General features: G+C 43.4%; 1 protein-coding gene and 1 long non-coding RNA gene across 2 annotated transcripts in view; one reads left to right on the forward strand and one right to left on the reverse strand.

The window, feature by feature from the left end:
* The window catches only part of pyd (zonula occludens-like protein polychaetoid), a gene marked incomplete at its 5' end in the record, with an annotated part of 754,603 nt that overhangs the window by 215,879 nt on the left and 518,612 nt on the right, over positions 1-20,112 (reverse strand). The window contains one exon of the mRNA XM_075893243.1: positions 15,851-15,938. Within this exon, the coding sequence (XP_075749358.1) occupies positions 15,851-15,938 (88 nt within the window). The remainder of the gene's footprint in view (positions 1-15,850; positions 15,939-20,112) is intronic.
* On the forward strand, positions 596-7,950 carry LOC119172473 (uncharacterized). Its single transcript, XR_012894695.1, has 2 exons — positions 596-1,355; positions 7,755-7,950. It is a non-coding gene; the product is annotated as an uncharacterized LOC119172473 (long non-coding RNA).

Consider the following 20,112-nt stretch of genomic DNA (forward strand, 5'->3'; position numbering starts at 1 on the left):
AACCAGTGTGATTTGGTACGTACATCAAATTTGACACCATTTGATAAAGATAGCCCAAGGAGAAAATGCCCGCATGGTGTTCTCTAGCACCAGACAAACTAAGCCGTCTATGTAAGCTTACGAACCCCAAGGAAGAGGTGCAACCCACCTGTGGAAAGAAGCATGTGACTAAGTTTGTTGAATGCACCCTAGTTGTTGTCTACATGTTCCTGCTGTCATGTGGCGTGGTGTACATTGGGCAGACTGATAGATGTGTTAATGACCGCTTGCGCGAGCACTCTAGCAATGTAAAAAAACAAGATTTCTTCTGGTGATTTCCTGGTTATGCATTGTAATAAGTGTGGATGCATTCCGTTCTTTGACCAGTGTGTCATCTTGGGCCGCAGTCATAACCACTTGACATGGAAAATTATTGGGGTGAACGCTATCACAAAATGTGCGAAGCTGTGTGTGAGTACGCCGTCTAAGGCCTTATCTCAAAAAGAGCACAATTTTCTGGAGCACGTGCTGTGAAGCATTAATATAGAATTGTTAACTTAAAATCAGATCACAACTAGATTTTCTTGATAGTGTGCTGTGCCACACGTGTACGGTTTTGTCATGAGTGTGGTGCCACGTGGAATGAGCTATATAGTGTGTTGTAAGGGTATGCAATAAACAAAAGTTGGCACGCGGTCACACTGCTGTTTGTCTTTTCCCTTCTTGACTGCTTAGTATGTTTCGTTCACAGTCAAACTGAGCTGCGCTAAAGCAATATCATTTTATCGGCGAGGCGGTTTAATCGGCTGAAGGAAGCCTGCTAGCCTAGTTGGCGGTGTCCTGCATCACTGACAGTCTCGGCATGTGCTCACGTAACGAGCGACGTCGGGAGTAAGGCGTGGCCAATAGTATCTTTCTTGTATCCTCGCAAGCGTTCGGGAAACACCAAGGTGTCCTGCTATTGGATCATCTTGCACGGCCTGGAGGAGCTCTGGTCGCAGAGCTGAAGGCACCACAAGAAAGTACTTGAATCAGAGCGGCGAGAAGTTCTTCTTTTGGAGAAGGCAGTATCGCAATTAAAACAATGTAAATGCCCGTTTGAATACTTTCGGAACAACGGAAATCCTGCCCTCGAGGTATTCAATTAGGTCCTTAAGTTCCGGACCAGCCTGCTGTCGTTTAGCAAAGTCGTCGGCAATTAACGTTCCCAATAAGCAGTCGGTGCCGGAGTGTTTTCTGCCGGACATGTAAATGATGGTAATGTCGTATTCTTAAAGTCTCAGGCTCCATCGCACAAGCCTACCTGAAGGGTCCTTCAAGCTAGCCAAACACAAGGCGCAGTGGTCGCTCACAACTTTGAAGGGCCTGCCGTAGAGGTAAGAACGAAACCTGACGTTGCCCAGATGATGGCAAGGCAGTCCTTTTCTGTTGTGGAATAATTGCTTTCTGCCTAGAATAGTGACCGGCTAGCATAAGTAATAACCATTTCCAGTCCGTCAGCTCTCTGCACATGGATGGCACTGAGTCTTACGCTGCTTGCATGAGTGTGCACTTCTATTTCGGCATTTTCGTGGAGATATGTGAGTATCGGAGGCATCTGCAGGCGCTGTTATAGCTCCCCAAATGCTTCCTCTTGTGGCGTTTCCCACTTAAGCTCTACGTCGGTCCTCATAAAGTTAGTGAGTGACTCGGCGATGTGGGCAAAGTTTCTGGCTGATATCAGATTACAGCAAGACAATGGCACTGATGGCGGCTAGCAGAGTGTTGGTCGTCAATCAACTGACAAGCGGCGAAGAGTGTCGTAATTTATACACTTGCCATCAAACAGTCTAGCGTTATTGCTAGCGAGGACGTAGGTTCTAGAATAATCTGAAATGTTCATGAAGGGGGCATATTCTTAACAAAATGATCCACTGCAGTCCTGACGCTTCTTGAAGACTGTAGGCGTGGTTCGTGCTGAGAATCGCGTAAAGTGTAATGATCTGATAAGAAAACTTAAGGAAGGAATGCGGCATCATACTTAAAGCAATCCCACGGATCCTGAACATCTACAACGCTCTCCAAAAAAGAATGTAAATAAAGCAAAAATTAAAACATCATCATCTCTGGAAAAGTTGCACAAACTGGCAGAATTACAATTGTCTTGTAGTTCATATTGTTGCGGTTTCATATTGTTACGGTAGTTACGGTGGTTCATATTGTTACGGTGCTACGATACTGAGGAGGTGCGTGGAAAAAGAGGAGAACGAGGTTGGCACGAGCAGTGATCGTTTGCCTTGGATCGCTCCGCTGTACCCCGCACCTCCACCAATCTCGTTACGGTGCGATGCCTTTATTTACAGGAGATGATGAATGCGAGAGTCCAGGAATCTGGTTGATCACCGCTCGTGCCAACCTCGTTCTCCTCTTCTTCCACGCGCCCCCTCAGTATCGTAGCAATATTATTTAATGTTAATAACACAGCATCGTGACCCGATATACCGGAAATACATCGCACAATGATTGACTACTTAAGGTCCCACTTACAAAAAAAAAAAAAAAAAAAAAAACAGAATTGATTCGGCATCAGCCTGTTCACTGGTATATGTATGAAATAATTGTGACAAATTAAAAGAAAAGGCTATGTCAAGCATGGCTTTTCCTAAACTGTTCTTATCATTCTTGAGTGACATTGTTGCCCAATTAACTTTTGGCAGGTTAAAATATCCCGAAAGAGTAATACGGTCACTTGGTTTCATATACTCACTCAAGTATAGCTATAAAGAATAAAAAAACGTCAACACCAGAACTAGGAGGTCTGTACAGAGCAACTATATTATATCTAACATTTTCATGATAGGTCTTACAAAAAATACATTCAACATCTACTAAACGAGCCATTTTTACCAGCTTAAAGGGGCGCTGTGACACTTTTGGAACAGCCTTATTTAGCACCGGGACACGTGTAGCGATGATTACCGAGACAAATGCAACAAAAAGGGTGTAAATTGGTGTATAGACAGTGAAGTTATGAGTTCTCAAAATTCAAAACCCGAGCAGGCGACGAGGAGAAACGTTTTCTTTCGAATTTCACTAGCCTGCTGACGTCAAAAACCACTCCCAATCACAGCGCGCGTCTCATAAAGACATTCGCGAAATGTCACCTCATGGTAGCCTTCACACAATACCTTGCTACCACTCTTTTCGACGGTGTCGTTAGCATGGCTACTATGAACCACGTGAATCGGGTAAAAGACGCTCCTACAGTCACACTGTGTAAGATACAGACATACACTCTGGGCAGGGTCACTTCTAGGCTAGCATTCAAGAATATTTTTACGGCAACGCCAGCATCTACCGCTTGTTGCATTTCTGGCTCGCTAAAAATGTGGCACGCCTTTCCACTTTTAGTTGCTGGTGTACAATAGCCTCGTTCGCAGGCTAAGTGTTGTGTTCGTTGTTCTGAAAATACATCATTTAGAAACAGAAAGGATTTCTTTCGGAGAAAGTATAAAAAAGGTTTTTGTTGTATTTAGCATTCACTGGCATGGCCTAGCTAACACCATATAAATATTTCACGTTATTTTTCACGTCCAGCCAATCAAAAGCAAGCGGTGTTTGCCGTCACGTCGCATGACATTACATCACTTCCCATGAAAAAAATTGCCGAAGTGTGTCGCCGCAGCCTGAAATCAAGCTACTTTGTCCCTTGAATTGAAATGAGAACTGCGTCAATTTCGGCATTACCATTTGCGCAACGATATCTGCACGTTCCATAGCTGCCCAAGTGCCTGAACCAAACATGTGTCAAAATAGACAAAGCTCAATAACTCAACCATGTCTGTTCTTTAACGCAAAAAGTATTAATAAATGTGTGCACCATGAGAAGTTAAGAAAAATGCGGCTTTGGTGTCCTAGCTATTATGTTTTTCTGCTATTATTTTTTGCCTTTTTTGTGTAGAGACCAGGCTGCCGACAGTAGAACACAGAGGAAAAGTCTCCTGAAATGTGCCGTGTTATCAATGCATTGCAGAGTTTGCACGACTGTATAGAAAATGAGAATATCTGCAGTGAATGCATGCAGCGGCACAGCATTAAACATGCTATAGTGTCTATCACCTTGATTTTATTTATGATGTCCTACGAGGTCCAACTTTATCTTTACAGTGTGTAGGTTGCATATGCTTGATTGATGAACACTTTGCAGTTGCATTCCTGTGTTTGCTACATTGCTCTTCATCAGCCACATGTAATAAAGGTTCATTTTGCTATTCGCAATTTTTCCTTTGTTCCTTTATAATTACATAATTATAGTCATGTTTGTCATTTCAGGATGAGACAGGATCACAAAAACTACTTTTCGGATTTCACAGGAAAGCAGTTCTACAAAAATCAAACTTGCTTATATACAGCAGCACCACTACCCTTCCACGAAACTGAGATGACGTGGTTTCAACGGGCAGACATGCTAATGTTGCAGCAATAGCGGATATTTTATTTACAGGGTTCTGACCAGATGTATCCACGATAACTGCAATACTCTTGAGAATTTTTTGCCACCTTGTTGTACTGGTCTTCATTAAATCAGTAGAGTAAAATACTCTGCTTATTGACGACGTTTTCTGCAAGGTTCAGAGAACCCACACGGTCGCTTTTAAAACATAACAGCGCCGAAATTTAGAAGCAGTTTCAATTTTATGATTTCCAAAAAAGTCAAACTTCTCCTATAAATTATGTACTGCCGAGGCTTTGGAATGCAGCACAGACACCACGATCATTTTCCCAGCAATCATATTCTGCAAATGAAAGCCAAAACTCAATGTAATGTGATATATAATAAATATTAATCATTCCACCGCGTTATCCGTTCGGTTGCTACACTAGTGATCAGAAGGCTCTCAGCAAAGCGAAAGTAAACACAGCAACAAACCGTCTGTTGTGCTTCCCGTCATCACTAAGGTAGTTTGCTAGTCACCCCGGCGAAAGTAGTCTCAAACAACACACTCGCGGACACTACCGTAAATATAAACTGCAATTAATAGACGCATATGAGACGAAATAACCTAAGCACTAAGAAACGTTCAGCAGCAGACGAAACACCATCAGCTGTTCGTTCAGCTGTCTGGGTGAGACTGTTGCCAGACTTGAAGCGGTGGTTTCGCTAACTCTACCGGCTCAAGGCTTACAGAAGCCACGATACCACTCTAAATGCACGCATTCTGCTGTAATTTCAATTTATAAAGAAGAATAATTAGGAAAAGCATTCATGTATTGCACAGAGATAGGCATTCCTCAAAGTGTGCTATTGTTCCTCAAAGTGTGCTATTGATGATTCAATGCCATCGACCTTCGAGCTCAGCAAACTCAAACTAAACTACCTAATCGCCGCTCAATATCATCAGTTATTTGTTTGCTTTGATAGATTCTTTTGCATTTTATTTTCCATTATTGTATTGCCTGTATAGTTGTAAGGCTTTTACTTTGTCCATTTAGCAGTTTTCGTAAGAGGTCATTCTCTGATAGACCTGGATTTTCCTCTTTGTCTCCGCAACTCAAAAACTTTGCTAGACAAAAAATAATTGACACACAGTGGGCAGGGCATCAGCAGAAAAAACCAGTTATCTGACCAATCACCACAAGTTGACATGTATCTACTGACCTGTAGCTTGAGGCAAAAAGGATTGCTCAGCATATTGCCGGGCTCATTGCTGCCTCGCCCACTGGTGAAATACAGCTCGTCGGTTGCTTTTATAGCTGGCCGATGAGGCACGTGACTTGACATCACTGCTGATGAGGTGATATGCCGGTTCGTGGCATGTGAAAATATTGGCTCCTTTTCCAAACCAGTGAAGCTAAAGTGAGTTTAAGTGGAGACTAGACATTTTTGTTATAATTGCAGAATGTATATACTATATAAGTGCAATAAAAATGAGTTAGTTCTGAATTTAGAGTAAAAAAATTTTAATATTACGTGCCACTTTTAGTCCTTGAAAAACCTGTGACAGGTCTAGGAAAGTCATTGAATTTCCTTGAATTTTCGCTTTCGGAACCTGTACGAAGCCTGCCCTGTTATTTGTGCTTTATGTCAATGATCTTGCTGCTAATGTGGATCCACAGATTGAAGTGTGCCTCTTTGCAGACGAACAATTGTTATTTTGCAATGTTAAGAGTGCCCACAAACAGCCATTGTTAAATAAATCATTAAACAAAACTACCATTTGGGTGTAGCATATGATGTGCAAATTAGCTTTGAATAATGAGTCTGCATGAGTGTCACAAAAAAGCAATCACTGTTGCAATTTACTTACAAAGTCGGCAGTACAGAAATTTGACGACCAATGAAAGTTGAAATACTTAGGTGTTACTATCATGCATAACTTAAGTTGGAGTGAGCATGTTGCCAACGCATGTGGATCAGCTCAGCAAAAGCTGGGAATGCTAGGACAGAAACTAAAACAGGCATTTCCTGATGGGAGGCTTACCCTACGGTTGTTCGACCCACCCTGAAGTATGCGGGTATAGTGTGGGACCCGTACAGACTAACTCTAATAAATCAGATCGAGTGAGTGCAGCATCTTGCTACACTGAATCCGTCATTGATTATTAAGGCAAACCTTTCAAGTATTCCTTCATGCAGAGAAATAGCAAGACAAATTTTTTTATCAACTGTATCATGGTATGCTTAACATCGATCCCACACTCTACTTGTGTCCTTCAGGCAGAATATTACCTCGATCCTCCCACCCTTATTAGTGGGACCCTACATACCCAAAGTTGATGTCTGCAAGCATTCTTTCTTGGTGAAGACAATTAGAAACTAAAATAAACTAAGCCCACAAATATTTGATGGTGTGATTTCGCACGAAAGTTTTGGAAGAAAACTGCAGTCACTGGGTGCAAAACATCGAAATTCTTATTTATAACTGCAGTGCTGTTGTTTTGTATATATTTTTGTTCGTGCTAGGTATACCTGTGTGTTTTTTTTTAATCTGCATTGTGTCGTATGTGCAATGCTGTTCGTGTATTCTTATACAGTTTGCACTTACTTTTTCTGTATTGTAAACTGTCCCACCCTGTAACAGCTCAATAGGGCTAACTGTATAGAAAATAAATAAATAAAATAAATAAATGAGACTGCAACCCTGGTCGTATAATGCTCTGACTGAATACAGAATGCCATTCGATTGAAATGCAGTTTGACTACCGACACCCTGACACCAACCTAGTGGGGTGCTCTAAAGAGAAGCACAGGACTTGTGTCACAGTATCTGAGAACATTCGTGCTATGGTTTGCAAAATAGCGTGCGATGATTTGCGAAACTTGTGCAACTGCACGCAGAGCTAAATTTGACCGATTCTGTTGAATGAGTGATCACTTTTTGCCTTTTTTTCCTTGTTATAAAGCTGCTTCCATCATTTGGAGGCTACAAATATTGCTGCATCTCCTCTGTCACTGAATTGAGAGTTCTGTTACTTATAGCCTGTAGAGAATGATGATGGAAAGCGCCCAAATTTTTCACCAATTTAGCTTCATTCAGCGTATATGTCATAATGTTTACACTACTGTTAAAAAAATTAATATTTTCACCTATGTTAATCTTGGTTGAATTTTATGCTGGTTTGATTGGTTTCAGGCAAAAAATCAGCCTCTCAAAGTACTATTCACCTTCTGTCGTACTTATAGCTTGGAAGCATGCCAACTTTTTTTCTAATAAATCTTGTAGCGGTGCTTCAAAGTTTTGCTGGCTGATCTCATCGGGACTTTTTAGTATTTATTAATTTCATTGTATTTGCAGGCTGTCTCATGGTAAATCAAGCTGGTGCATCAATACAGGATGTCTGCAATGATGTCGAAAAATGGTTGGTCGAAACCCAGGACAAGGAAGGCGGCTGATCAGGCAGGCGTCACGGAGAGAGCATCCATGATTTGTCATAGGTATTCGCACGAAGAATTTGTGTAAATAAAGAAGCTTTAGGTCTGTGTACCTGTGACATGAGCTTCATTAACGCTCCCATACTTCATCATCATCAGCCTTACTATGTCTAGTGCAGGACTAAGGCCTCTCCCATGTTCCGCCAGTCAACTCAGTCCTGTGCTTGCTGCTGCCAATTTATAACCGCAAACTTCTTGATCTCATCTGCCCACCTGTCTCCCTGTCTCTCTCTCTCCCTCTAAACAGCTTACATTCTTTAGGAATCCAGTTAGTTACCCTTAATCACCAGCGGTTATCCTGTCTACGTGCTACATGCCTGTCCCATGTTCATTATCTCTTCTTGGTTTCTACTATGATATCCTTAACCCCGGTTTGTTCCCTAATTCACTCTGCTCTCTTCTTGTCTCTTAAGGTTACACCTACCATTTTCCTTTCCATTGCTCGCTGCATCGTCCTCAATTTAAGTTGAACCCTCTTTGTAGGTCTCCAGGTTTCTGCTCTGTAGCTAAGTACCGGCAAGATGCAGCTGTTATATACCTTCCTCTTGAGGGATAGTGGCAATCTACCTGTCATGATTTGAGAGTGCTTGCCAAATGTGCTCCACCCCATTCTTATTCTTCTAGTTGCTTCAATCTCGTGGTTTGCCTCCACAGTTACCTGTCCTAAGTAGGCATAGTCTTTTACAACTTAAGCGCACTATTACCTATCTTGAAGCAGTGTTCTCTTTCGAGGTTGTTGTACATTACTTTTGTTTTCTGCAGATTAATTTTAGAACCTACCTTTCTGCTCTTCTTGTCTAACTTCGTCTCCTAGTCTAACCCGTAATCATCAGTTGCAATACGTCCCTTGAGTTACTCAGCAATGTAATGTCATCGGCAAAGCGCAGGTTACTAAGGTACTCTCCATTAACTCTAATGCCTAACTGTTCCCATTCTAGGCCTCTGAAAACCTCCTGTAAGCACGCGGTAAACAGAATTGGGGAGATTGTATCCCCCTGCCTTACACCCGTCTTGATTGGTATTTAGTTGCTTTTTTTAAAAAGCACTATGGTAGCAGTTGATCCACTCTAAATTTCTTCCAGGATGTTTATATATGCTTCGTCGATGCCCTGATTTTGCAGTGCCTGCATGACTGCTGATATTCCGACTGAATCAAACGTCTTCTCATAATCTATACTTCATAGTATCTATAAACTAAAGTGGCTGCTACTGGTATGACCTGAAATTTCATTTGTGGGGAGCGGTGGGGCACAATCGTACTTTATGTATGTTTGTGCGTACACTTGTAGGTGTGCATGCATATTTATGCAATACAATACACGTGCGAATTGAAAAAAATTTTTTTTTTAAATTCCAAGTCCCCCCCCCCCCCTCCTTCCATCGGCTACCCCCTAGTGGCCGCCAGCTGGCCACGTACTAATTTTCACCAGGCTGAATGTGGCCCTACGAAGGCTGGCATTCGGCCAGGTTGGCCAATGGAATCGGCACTATGTCGGTGGCCATAAAATCGGTGAAGACCTCGGCAGCCGACATATGCCTAACGCCGGCAAGCCTGGCCAGCGCCCTTGGGCCAGCGTTGCGCCACATACTTTTGTACCATTGAGTAGTTGCTGTCGCAAGAATTGAGATGTTGCTACTGTATGTGGCGCCAGGTATTCGCGTGATGCTTGTTCTGAAATTTGCGCGCCAAGGAACATCTTTCTAAAAGCTTTGAGTGCATGGGATTTTGTGATTTAGAAATGCGTCGCCCTGTGTTTGTGAGCCCTGCCAGTTCAGTTGATTTGCACTTTGTGATTCAGTGCACGTATACCTCGGCGCTGCATATCACTCCGAGTACGCGTTAGCGGCCTTGCAGCTGGCTGCGCCGCGAAATGGGAAAGTGGTGTTTTGTCCCAAATTGCAACTTAGTGTATTGAACTTGTACGGAGCGTGTAATGCTTTTTAAGGCTCCACGTGAACCAGAGAGCTTTGATAAGCGGTGACGGGCAATTCCGAAGGCTGATGGAGCCTTGCAGTCTACTGACCATATGGGTGCAAGGCATTTCCCGGAAGAAGCAACCTCTGCCACATATCGTGCAGAACACAAGAAAAACGTCCTGTTACACGCACCAAAAAAACCTACACTCACTTCAGATGCTGAGCCTGCCATCATACCGGGCTGTCTAAAATACCTGACCGGGCAGCAAAAAAGAGGAAAGCTCAGTGAAAACAGCTAACTGTACTGTTGACTGCTTGGTAGCGACGGGGGCCAGTAGGTTCAACTGCATCTGAAGTGCCTGACACAACTGCTGAAAGAACATCAAATTTATTGCACGTAGAGACAGTTTTTTCACATCATGGTGATGATGAATTAGCAGGCACACTTGCAAAAATAGTGCTTCGACTTCAGCATTGACTGGCTTCCTCCAGAGAAAGAGGAGGATGCTTCTCAACACGACATCAAAAGTGTGAGCCTATGTGTTACCGGCAAGGTTCACCACGTGGAAAAGTAACTTCTTGTTTTTAAATTGAGATGCCACATTTTTTAGCTGCCTCATCTATGCCTATTTGAACCAACCAAAATCAAATGTATAATAACCAGTGAACAGAATTCATTGTACATACTCATTTTGTGATGCAGCTATCGCGATTATAATTAGTTTTCTATGCTTGATATGGTCAAGCTAGATTTCATAATTTTTCTGGATGTCTCTAGCGCTTTATCGTCACCATCTTGCAACATCGCAGGCGCACTTCCGACCAAAGTACTTATGACACATCTTTTAATTATTAAGGCGAGGGCCTTAGATATCCTTAGATGCTTCATCAAACGCGGAGTATGATTGTCGGTATCCCGCGTCAGTGGCGTAAGGGTAGAGATGCACAATATATACTGCTATTTGTAGTGCGCTCGCTTCAACTGTCTCATAAGCACTTCATCAAGTTGAACCCTGCAGGGCCTAATAAAATAGTGCAAAGTATGGCTGATAGCACTGGCCGAAAAGTTCCAACATAAGAGTGGTATGGGTTAACCCAGTGTCGACTTTTGGGACCCAATGAAGTTTTAACACCATATCATGCTGCGTACACTGCCAGAGGCGGAAATCTGCGTGAAGCTAACAGTAAGACTGCCAAGGGCAGCGTGTCAATTTAGATTCTTATAGGGGCGCTGTAACACTTTTTGAGCATGATCAGAAAACACTGCTAATCGGTAGTAGAGGCTCCCGGCAACACGCATGGCAAATATTGTAGTGCAGCACAAGGCCTGGAATTCACAATAAATTATCAGTCGGCTAAAAATTGCTTTCTCTTAATTCTCTTGACAAATCATAGAATATGCCCAAAAATCACACGTAGTAAGCCCATCTATCAGCCATTGGCTGATATGAACATGGTGCGCTCACTCGTTACAGAGATCGCCGCAGAAGGCCGCTACTTGTCCACGCGTGTGCGCGCGATCACACTTAAAATGTTGTGCATTCGAAGAAAAAAAAAAAAGAAAAAAATTGGACCCGTATCTGCATTTAATTTGCAAATGTCGTCGAAAGACGATAGTCTTGCGTGTGGAGAAACTGAACAAAACATTTATTTGATGTTCTGCTCAAGAAAATCGGTGAATAGTATTCTGGAGGCGCTGCGTTAGAGTGCCTTGAGCGTGCAGCGGAGGTGAATGAGCACATCAAGTCACGTCACACATGAGACATGAGCGCCATCTGGCAGTTTTTTTCGAAAACAAAGCGCCTGGCTCTGAGACGGGTGTGCGCGCCCGCCTCAGAGGTGATAAGGTGTAGAACGCAAGGCAACGGGTAGGTGCCACCACCATCTCATTGACAACACTCGCTTTTCCGTGCAAGCGTTGGATGGTCAGTGCAGCGTGATAAGCGCTACGGTCCTTAAAGTTACTTATGTATGCCTTTTCTAGTAAAAGGCGCACATGCAGAGTATATATGTGTTGTTATGGTGCCCCAGACACGCGCAATAATTGCTATTTAATCGGCAATTGCATAAGTATGAATGCTAAATCTTGAGCAACATAGGTGGGAGCTGCAGGGGGTCGACCCTTTCAAATACCCGATGCTGTTAAAAATGGACAAACGGACAAATGTACAGACAGACAGACAGACCAAAATTTTTGCGTCGAAGGTCCCCAAGAAAGACTATCGTCTTTAAAAGTGTTCAAGGTGACAAGTGTTGTGTAATGCGACCCCTGGTGTCGTGGTACTACACCAGCGGGTTAGAGTTCCTGTAAATGCCCTTAAGTGGAGCTACGTTCTTACCAGGTCCGTTATCTGCTACCAACCTGGTGTGTACCTGTCATCATGTGACCAGTGTATCAGTGACCAATCACCTTCTTCCAAATCTTTAAAAAACCGCCGCAATAAACACGGGAGAGGATTCTCTCATAAGCCAAGCCTAAATTCGTCTGCGTGTCATCCCTCGCTGGTCACTCGGCCTCTCCGCTGGCTTCGCCGCGCTCCAGCCCAACACAACAACGAGGCATGCATTACATTTTTCTGTGGCTCTATCATCCCTCCCTGCTTAGCTTCCAGTGCTTACATCGGGTTGAAAGAGAATGCAATTGCAGCATGCGACAAACCTTTGTAACTCCACTTGCACTGGACGGATTCTGGAAATTGTTGTGGCGTTGAATTCGTGAGGAAATAAGCTTTTCCAGTGAAATTATTCCATTAATACTTGAAAAAGTTTTTCAGGATCCCTTTAATAGAATGCATGCAAGTTTTTTGATACACTAGTTGAAAGTTTTCTAGCGAAGTTTTTCGTTCATTTTGCTGAGCAACAGAACATCTGCACGTGCGCACATGCACACACACACGTACACATACACAAAAACACACACGTGCGCGCATGTGTGTGCCTTCCTAATCCCGGTCTAAAAATTGACCTTTTAGATCGGGAAAGGGCAGTTCTGCTTGGCTAGTGGATAACTGGTGGCGTCACTGTGCATGGATGTATACGTTGGCGTTTCCTGAAAATAACAATTGTTCAAGTTAGCGCACTGTGTTGTCCTCTCTCTGATGTTCCTGTCTCTTAGTGCTCAATATGTCATCAAAATTATGAAATCAGTTACATTAGAGCAGAGTCACAGTGTATTAATTTATTAACATCCATGTACATCTGTATATCGAGCGTAATAAACCAGTGAGGTTCCGCAGCAGTTACCTTCTGGACGCGAATCGAGTTGCTCACCAGTGGGCGCCTTGGCCCTACCTCCGTGAGTGCCATCGGTCACATCAAACGGAAACAGCCAAGGCGGCGAATACAATCTGGATGCGGCTCTTGTGCAGTGCCATCACCTAACTTATTCTGACACCGTGACTTGAACCTATGGTGGCCTCCACTATGGCGAGTTCGAGGCTACTACACTGGCGCCCAACACCGCATCAAAAAGGTAATTAGTTTGTGGATTCGACTTAGCTGAGTCACACACCTTTGTGAATCAGGCTCGTCGTGTTACCCCCGTTATGCCTGTGAGTTTTGCCTGCTATCAAGAACAGGGCCAGTGCCCCCTTCAAGCAGGAGATTCCAGCACTCTCACCTGTCCCAACCCCCAGTAGGGATAATGCGAGGCGCTACGTGCCAGCTCCCAGTAGAGGTGTAGCGTATTTTTCGAATGGTGCTTTACCTAAGTTCACAGGGGCAAATTGGACTACTACCCCTCCCTTTGGCTTTCAAGGCAGTTTCATGACACAGCTTTCCCAATCGACTTCCAGTAGAGCTTATGGAGTGCAGTTTGGCAGCTTAGAAACGTAGCTTCAACCATGGCGGAATTTCACCTGCTGGCTGCTATGCAACCTACCGTTTAGGGCGGAATACAGTTCAAGTTTTCCTCCAAAATATGTCACTAAAATGTCACCCCTTGAACTATATACTGGCCCTTGGCACAAACCAAATGATCGTCTGGCATGCTTCTTAGGCACCAGCATCGACATCGCCTCCATGGGCAGACACACGACGCCATTCTTCTTTTCTTAGTGTTTCTAGCAAATGGCAACCTTTTTCTGTGGCCAGCTATGAATACCGGGAGCTGGCGCGAGTTCTCCACTGCATAAAGAAAATTTATACAATTCCTGGAAGCGAATGGCAACATGTTGGTGCAGTGGCAGTTTGGAGGGCCTCAGAAAAGCGTTAGGTACTGGTGCAAACAGAAATTTAAACTGTCAGTTTGTAACACGCAGAAGACATCGTATATGGCAGTCGCCGAGCTGTGCACCCGAAACTCAAGGACAAAGTGGCGGATTTCGTCCCCGACTACCATGCCAGGTCCCTGCCAGTGAGTGTGGAACTCATTCGCATAAAAGCCGTCGACCTCGCATGCGAAGGCGGTTTGTCGATAGAAAAATTTGAGGGGTCAATTTATTGGGTCGGCAGCTTCATGCAATGCAAAGGGATTGCCCTTTGACGAAGCACGCCAATCTGCCAGAAGCTGCCTGCGAAGCACGAAGAGAAGTTGGTAGAGTTTCAACACTACACGAATAGGCTCCGGTGGCAGCATGGGTACATAATAAGCTAGATCTGCAACGCCAACAAAATGCCGGTGTGGTTCAACATGCCATTGTGCACAACAGTCTGTGAATGCGAAGCAAAGGAGGTGTTGCTGCTGTCAACCAGAAGCGAGCATTTGCGCTTCATTGTGATGCTTTCCTGCACAACCGACGGCAGAAAGTTGCCTTCGTTCATCATCTTTAAGCAGAAGACCCTGCTGAAGGAGGCTTTCCCGCGAAATGTCATCGTCCGCGTGCATAAGAAGGGGGACATGGACGAGGCCCTACTGCGTGACTGAATCCGCACAGTGTGGTATTTGCGGCCTGGAGCCCTCTTGCAGCACTAGAACAAGCTCGTGTTTAATGCATTTTGAGGCCATTTAACTGCATTAGTAAAGGAGGCACTTCGCGACGGGAAGACCGATCTTGTCCTCATTCCAGGAGGGATGACGTCAATTCGGGAATCGCTCGATGTCGTCCTTAACAAGCCTTTTAAAAACTGTGTGCGCGTGTTTTAAAGTGAATAGATGGCTGACGATAATCCGCAAACCTCCACAGGCTAGCTGCGCAGACTACCTCTCACGCCAGTTTGCGCTTGGGTCTTTGAGGCAAGGAGGTCTCTGCCTGAAGAAATGGTGGTGCGCGCATTTAAGAAGTGCTGCATCAGCAATGCACTCTACGTCACCCTTGACAAAATGTTGTGGGAGGCGGCTAGTGAAAAGCAGTCATCCTCGGAGGAGAGTTCTGACAGTTCAAAGGAATGAACAAGGTGGATCAGTGAACAGTTCCGTATTCTTGTTTTTTTTTCTTGCTGGTCAAAGTAAAAGGGTCGACCTATATTCCACCTTAACCTATACTTCTCATTATACCGTGGTTATTAAGTTCACCTTGAGCAAGTGCCTGTACCATTAGCCACAAGTAGCTTAGTCATTTTATGTGAAGCTACCACAAACTGCACTCGTTATCGAGCTTCGAGACATTGCTAAACCGCAATTCTGATGTTCAAACCGCTTCATTTGAAGCGGCCGTAGAGACGCTGCTGCATAATGTCACCCAAATAACCCAGGTGCTCACAAGGGCCGTCCAAATGCTTTTTCGCTATTCTGCAATGTCCCCCTCCCACTGTCATATTGGCGGTTCCGACCTACAGTGATTTGCAAAGTGCAAGACTTGTTTTTTCATGCATGTGCGAACAGTGAACAGTATACTCACAGTAAGTGGAAAATCTGTTAACAGAACTGCTGCTTAAATGAAACGAAGGCTTCTGACAAGATTGGTTTTGTACTTGTATTCCGCACCCCTGTTGTTCTCTCAGTGAATGGAACTCCTGCTAAATTGAACCTATTTCCTGATCCCACTTATTGAATGTCTACTGCCATTGAAATAGTGCTAGCGTCATTTCGATGTCATTCCCCCCCCATGAGTACCCACAGAGCTTTAGCAAATAAATTTCATTTCAAGGTGCTATTAAGCTCACAAGTGTTGCGGGTCCCATAGTCCTCCTCTGGTGGACCGCATGGCCTACATTCGCTCAGTGCCTGCGATGGGCTGCTTGGCGGTCCAGCCTGCAAAGGAAAGGAGTCATGTATTATGTAAAATAAATGGCAAGACAATACACGGATATTCAAAAAAGTGTTATTGAGACTATTCCTGACAATTTTTTATTTACACATATGTCATAACTGTGACAAATGCAGGCAAGTTGCCTTCCTGGTTATCACAAAAGTAATATCAACAAGAAAACATGCCTGCCATAAAAGCAAGCGCTGTTCATCGCTATGCTTTCCACTCAGCCATTTTAAAAAATTCATTTATTGAGGATATAGGTAATTTCACGTTAACTGTCCCAACGGCTTACCAAAAACCAATTTCCATCAAATAGTTTCATATATTATTTGTGTCGCAACTGATACTAGCACGGAACAAAAAGAACGAGACAGGATAGGGCGCCCTATCCCGACGGGCTGGCACCCTATCCTGTCCCTTTCTTCTTTTTTTTTTTTCCTTGCTAGTATCAGTTGCACCACAAATATCTTATTAAGCTATGCACCAACTTGCCCAACGTCACACTCTGCTAAATAGTTTTAGAAAATTACACACATACAGGAATTAGCGCTAAAGTATTTTATCAAGATATATTGAGTGACAAAAATTTTCGCGCCCGTGACCACCATTCGAAATTTATGAAATAGTAGAAAACCAGGTACGAAAAAGAATTCCCTATAACTTAAATGTATCGTGCATTCTTTTAATACTTCCTCTTTTGCATTTTGCGAGCAACATGCTTTCATATAAAACAGTTGCTCATGATAGCTTGAAAATTTTCGCACTTTAAAACCTAGACAAAACTGAGTAAATTGTAGTTTTCTGAGAATTTTTCTACAAGACGCAACCATCGATAGAATCCATAAATTACTTCTTGCAAACTCACCATAAAATGTACTACAGTAGAATCTTGATAATTCGAACTCGAAGGGGCCAGAAAATTTGCTCGAACTGAAAGAAGTTCGAACAATTGAAAGCTTATCAACGGAGGGCTCTCAATGCAGTAGCGCATGTGCGTTGAGCTAACACACGAGGGTCAAGTTTCAGAAGACTTCCATTTACTCACAAATCACAGAACATCTGTTATTATTTGAAGTAATTGGTGATGTGCGTCTGCACATGTTTGCCTTGCAGCGAGCTTGCAAACCATTTCTACTTCGGCTTCAGCATTCTCCTGGCAAGAGAAGTTGGACGCGAAAATGTCCAGCGCGGACACTTTCTAAAGATGACAACAACGACTGCATAGCGAAGCCTCTCCGCTACGCAGCCGCAGCATGGCCAGCACATGACGAGAAAGGAGGAACGTCTCCACGCGGAGAGAAGCTGATCGACATTTGAGAAAAAGCCAACACTCCACGGCAGCTTTTTTTTTTTTTTTTTTTTTGCTCCTTCGCGCGCGTCGTTGAAAGAAGGAGGGTTACGTGGCAGGGAAGAGAAAGGAGAAAACGTGGCACCGGCGCGTGAGCGACCCCCCCCCCCCCCTCAAGGCGCAGAGCCGTGCTCCCGCAAGGGGCAAAGGCGGCAGAAGATAGTGCCTTTTTCCTTTCCTTCAATCACACACTCATTCAACCCAGCAACAGCTTTCTTTTTTTTTCCCTCTCTCTCTTTGCGCGCGGCGTCAGAAGGAGAAGGGTCTTTACGTGGCAGGGACGGAAAAGGGAGAAGCGTGGCACAGGCACGTCGCCCATCGGCATTTGAGAGAGTGCAAACATTCCACCACAGCCTTTTCTTTCCTTTTAATTTCCTTCGCGCGCAGCGTTTAGGTGTCGAAGGTGCCGTCGTGGGATCGGGCGGGGGCTGAGAGCATTTTCGGAGCACGGTATGTTCGAATTAACCGTCGCAAGTGCTTGCGCGTTCGAATTACCGGGTGTTTTCGCCCATTGGAATACACATAGCTTTGACGGGACCTCATCATGAGTTCGAATTAACCGAAAGTTCGAATCAGACGTGTTCGAATTAATGAGATTTGACTGTATAAACAAATATATTTGTTTTACTGGTGTGTGGCGCATAGGCTCTAAAATGAAATCCTAAATTAGGCAAAAATGCTCTTTTGGTCCAAATAAAGACGCCTGTAGCACCCTAAGGTGTTCCAAGAAAGAATAGGGAAAAAAGTGCATATCACTTAGATTGATAGTGACTTTGTTCACAGAAAGTTTCACCACGATATGTAGTATGCAAAATAAAGTACTAATAAGAAGGACTTGACCATGTGTTGTAAATGCACTACCACTCTTTTTTACACAGCGAATTCAGTTGGTTTGTATTTGTTCTATAGCAATACATTGCAATAGTGGGACTAAACTCCAAAAATTTTTTTTCCACTGAAACAAAAATGATTTCAATTGAACTTTCTGTGAACAAAGTCACTATGAATCTAAATCATATGCACTTTTCTCCTGATTATTTCTTGGACCACCTTAGGTTGCTACAGACGTCTCAACTTAGACCAAAGTGGCGTTTTCGCCAAGTTTAGAATTTTCTATTAGAGCCTATGCACCACACACCGGCAAAACAAATATATTTGTAAATACAGTGCACTCCCATAAAACGAAACTCTCTTAAACAAAATTGCTGCTTAAATATAACAACTGCCTCTAATATGATTGGTTTCATACTTGAATATTTACCCCTGTTTATCTCTCAGTAAACGAAACTCTTCTTAAAGGAAATCCCTTTTCTTGGTCCCTTGAAGTTTCGATTAAAAGGAGCCTACTGTAGTACGTTTTGTGGAGAGTTTGATAGAAGTAACTTATGGATTCTATCGGAGGTTGTGCCTGGTAGAAATATTCTAAAAAGCACTACAATGCACTCAGTTTTGTCGACGCTCTAAAGTATGAAAATTTTAAAGCAATCGTGAGCATCAGTTTTATATGAAAGCATGTTGCTGTAAAAACGCAAAGAAGCCAGTATTGAAAAAATGCGCAAAATAGCCAATTTATAGGGAATTTTGTTTGCACTTGGTTTTCCACTATTTCGTTAATTTCAAATGGTAGTCACGGACGCAAAACATTTTACAGCGAAAGCTCTTATGAGATCACTTTTTCGGTCACGCGCAGTTGTCCCCCACTGCAATCGTCGCCGCCGCCACCGGTGTCCGTAACCACATCACGCGAAATTAGAAAAATAAACTTTGCACCAGTGGCACAGTGGGGCTTGAATCCGGGTCTGCTGAGTGCCAGCCCAATATTCTACCACTGAGTTACGGTGGTGCTTGTAACTTGTTGTCAAACTTGCCTTAGGCAGGCATGACCTAGCACCAATGGCACAGTGGGGCTCGAACCTGGGTCCGCTGGGTGCCAGCCCAATATTCTACCACTGAACTACACTGGTGCTTGTGACTTGTCGTCAAACTTCCCTTAGGCAGGCTTAATGTCGGGAAACCAATCGCCTTAATACGACTTATAAAGCGTTTTACAACAGCGAAAGAACAACCAGTCGTCGCTCAATGCGAATAGCATAACGAGTGGGCTGTCCAATGCTCCAACCCATCACAAAAGCTTCTTTTTGCTCACCTATTAACTGTGGCGCATACCCACTTCAGCTATCCACCATGACCATGGGTCGAAGCCATAGACAAACATTATTATGGTTACCTTTTTACTACCGGCTGGTGATAGCAAGCTCGTCCCTCCAGGGATCGAGTAATATTTCGCTGATCCTCTCTGCCTAGCATGGGTAATAATGAAAAGCAGAATTAAACTTCCGAGTAGAATATCTCGGAGCATCGACACGCTCGATCTGCCACAAGCTTTTCTATACAAACATACCTACTTATTGTAGGCACCGAAATTTCGTTATTCTTAGTTGATTGGGTAGCTAACAACATTATTGTCTTACTTTGTGTCAAACTGGACACAACTTATCTGCAAAGGGAGTTTTCTGTTCTTAGGACTGAATTTTAATGCAAGCACAAAGCACGTCTCTGAAAGTGCCAGTGCTGCTTCTTAAGATTTTATAACATGTTTATTTTTGTGAATTGTGCAATTTGTCACTTAAAATTGAACTTTTTGCATTGCAATAAGGCTGTACCAAATCAATTATTTTATTTTCACTGTAATATTGACTGAATGTTTTGTTTTATTATGTTTTTGTAACCTTAATTGATTATCTTCTCGAATTTAATGCCATAAGCGCAATCAAGTGATTTAATCACACCGAACTTTGCCAATACCTGACCAGGTGTGATTTACT

Source organism: Rhipicephalus microplus, chromosome 4 (genome assembly GCF_043290135.1).
Source record: "Rhipicephalus microplus isolate Deutch F79 chromosome 4, USDA_Rmic, whole genome shotgun sequence".
In the NCBI taxonomy this organism is placed as follows: Eukaryota; Metazoa; Arthropoda; class Arachnida; order Ixodida; family Ixodidae; genus Rhipicephalus; species Rhipicephalus microplus.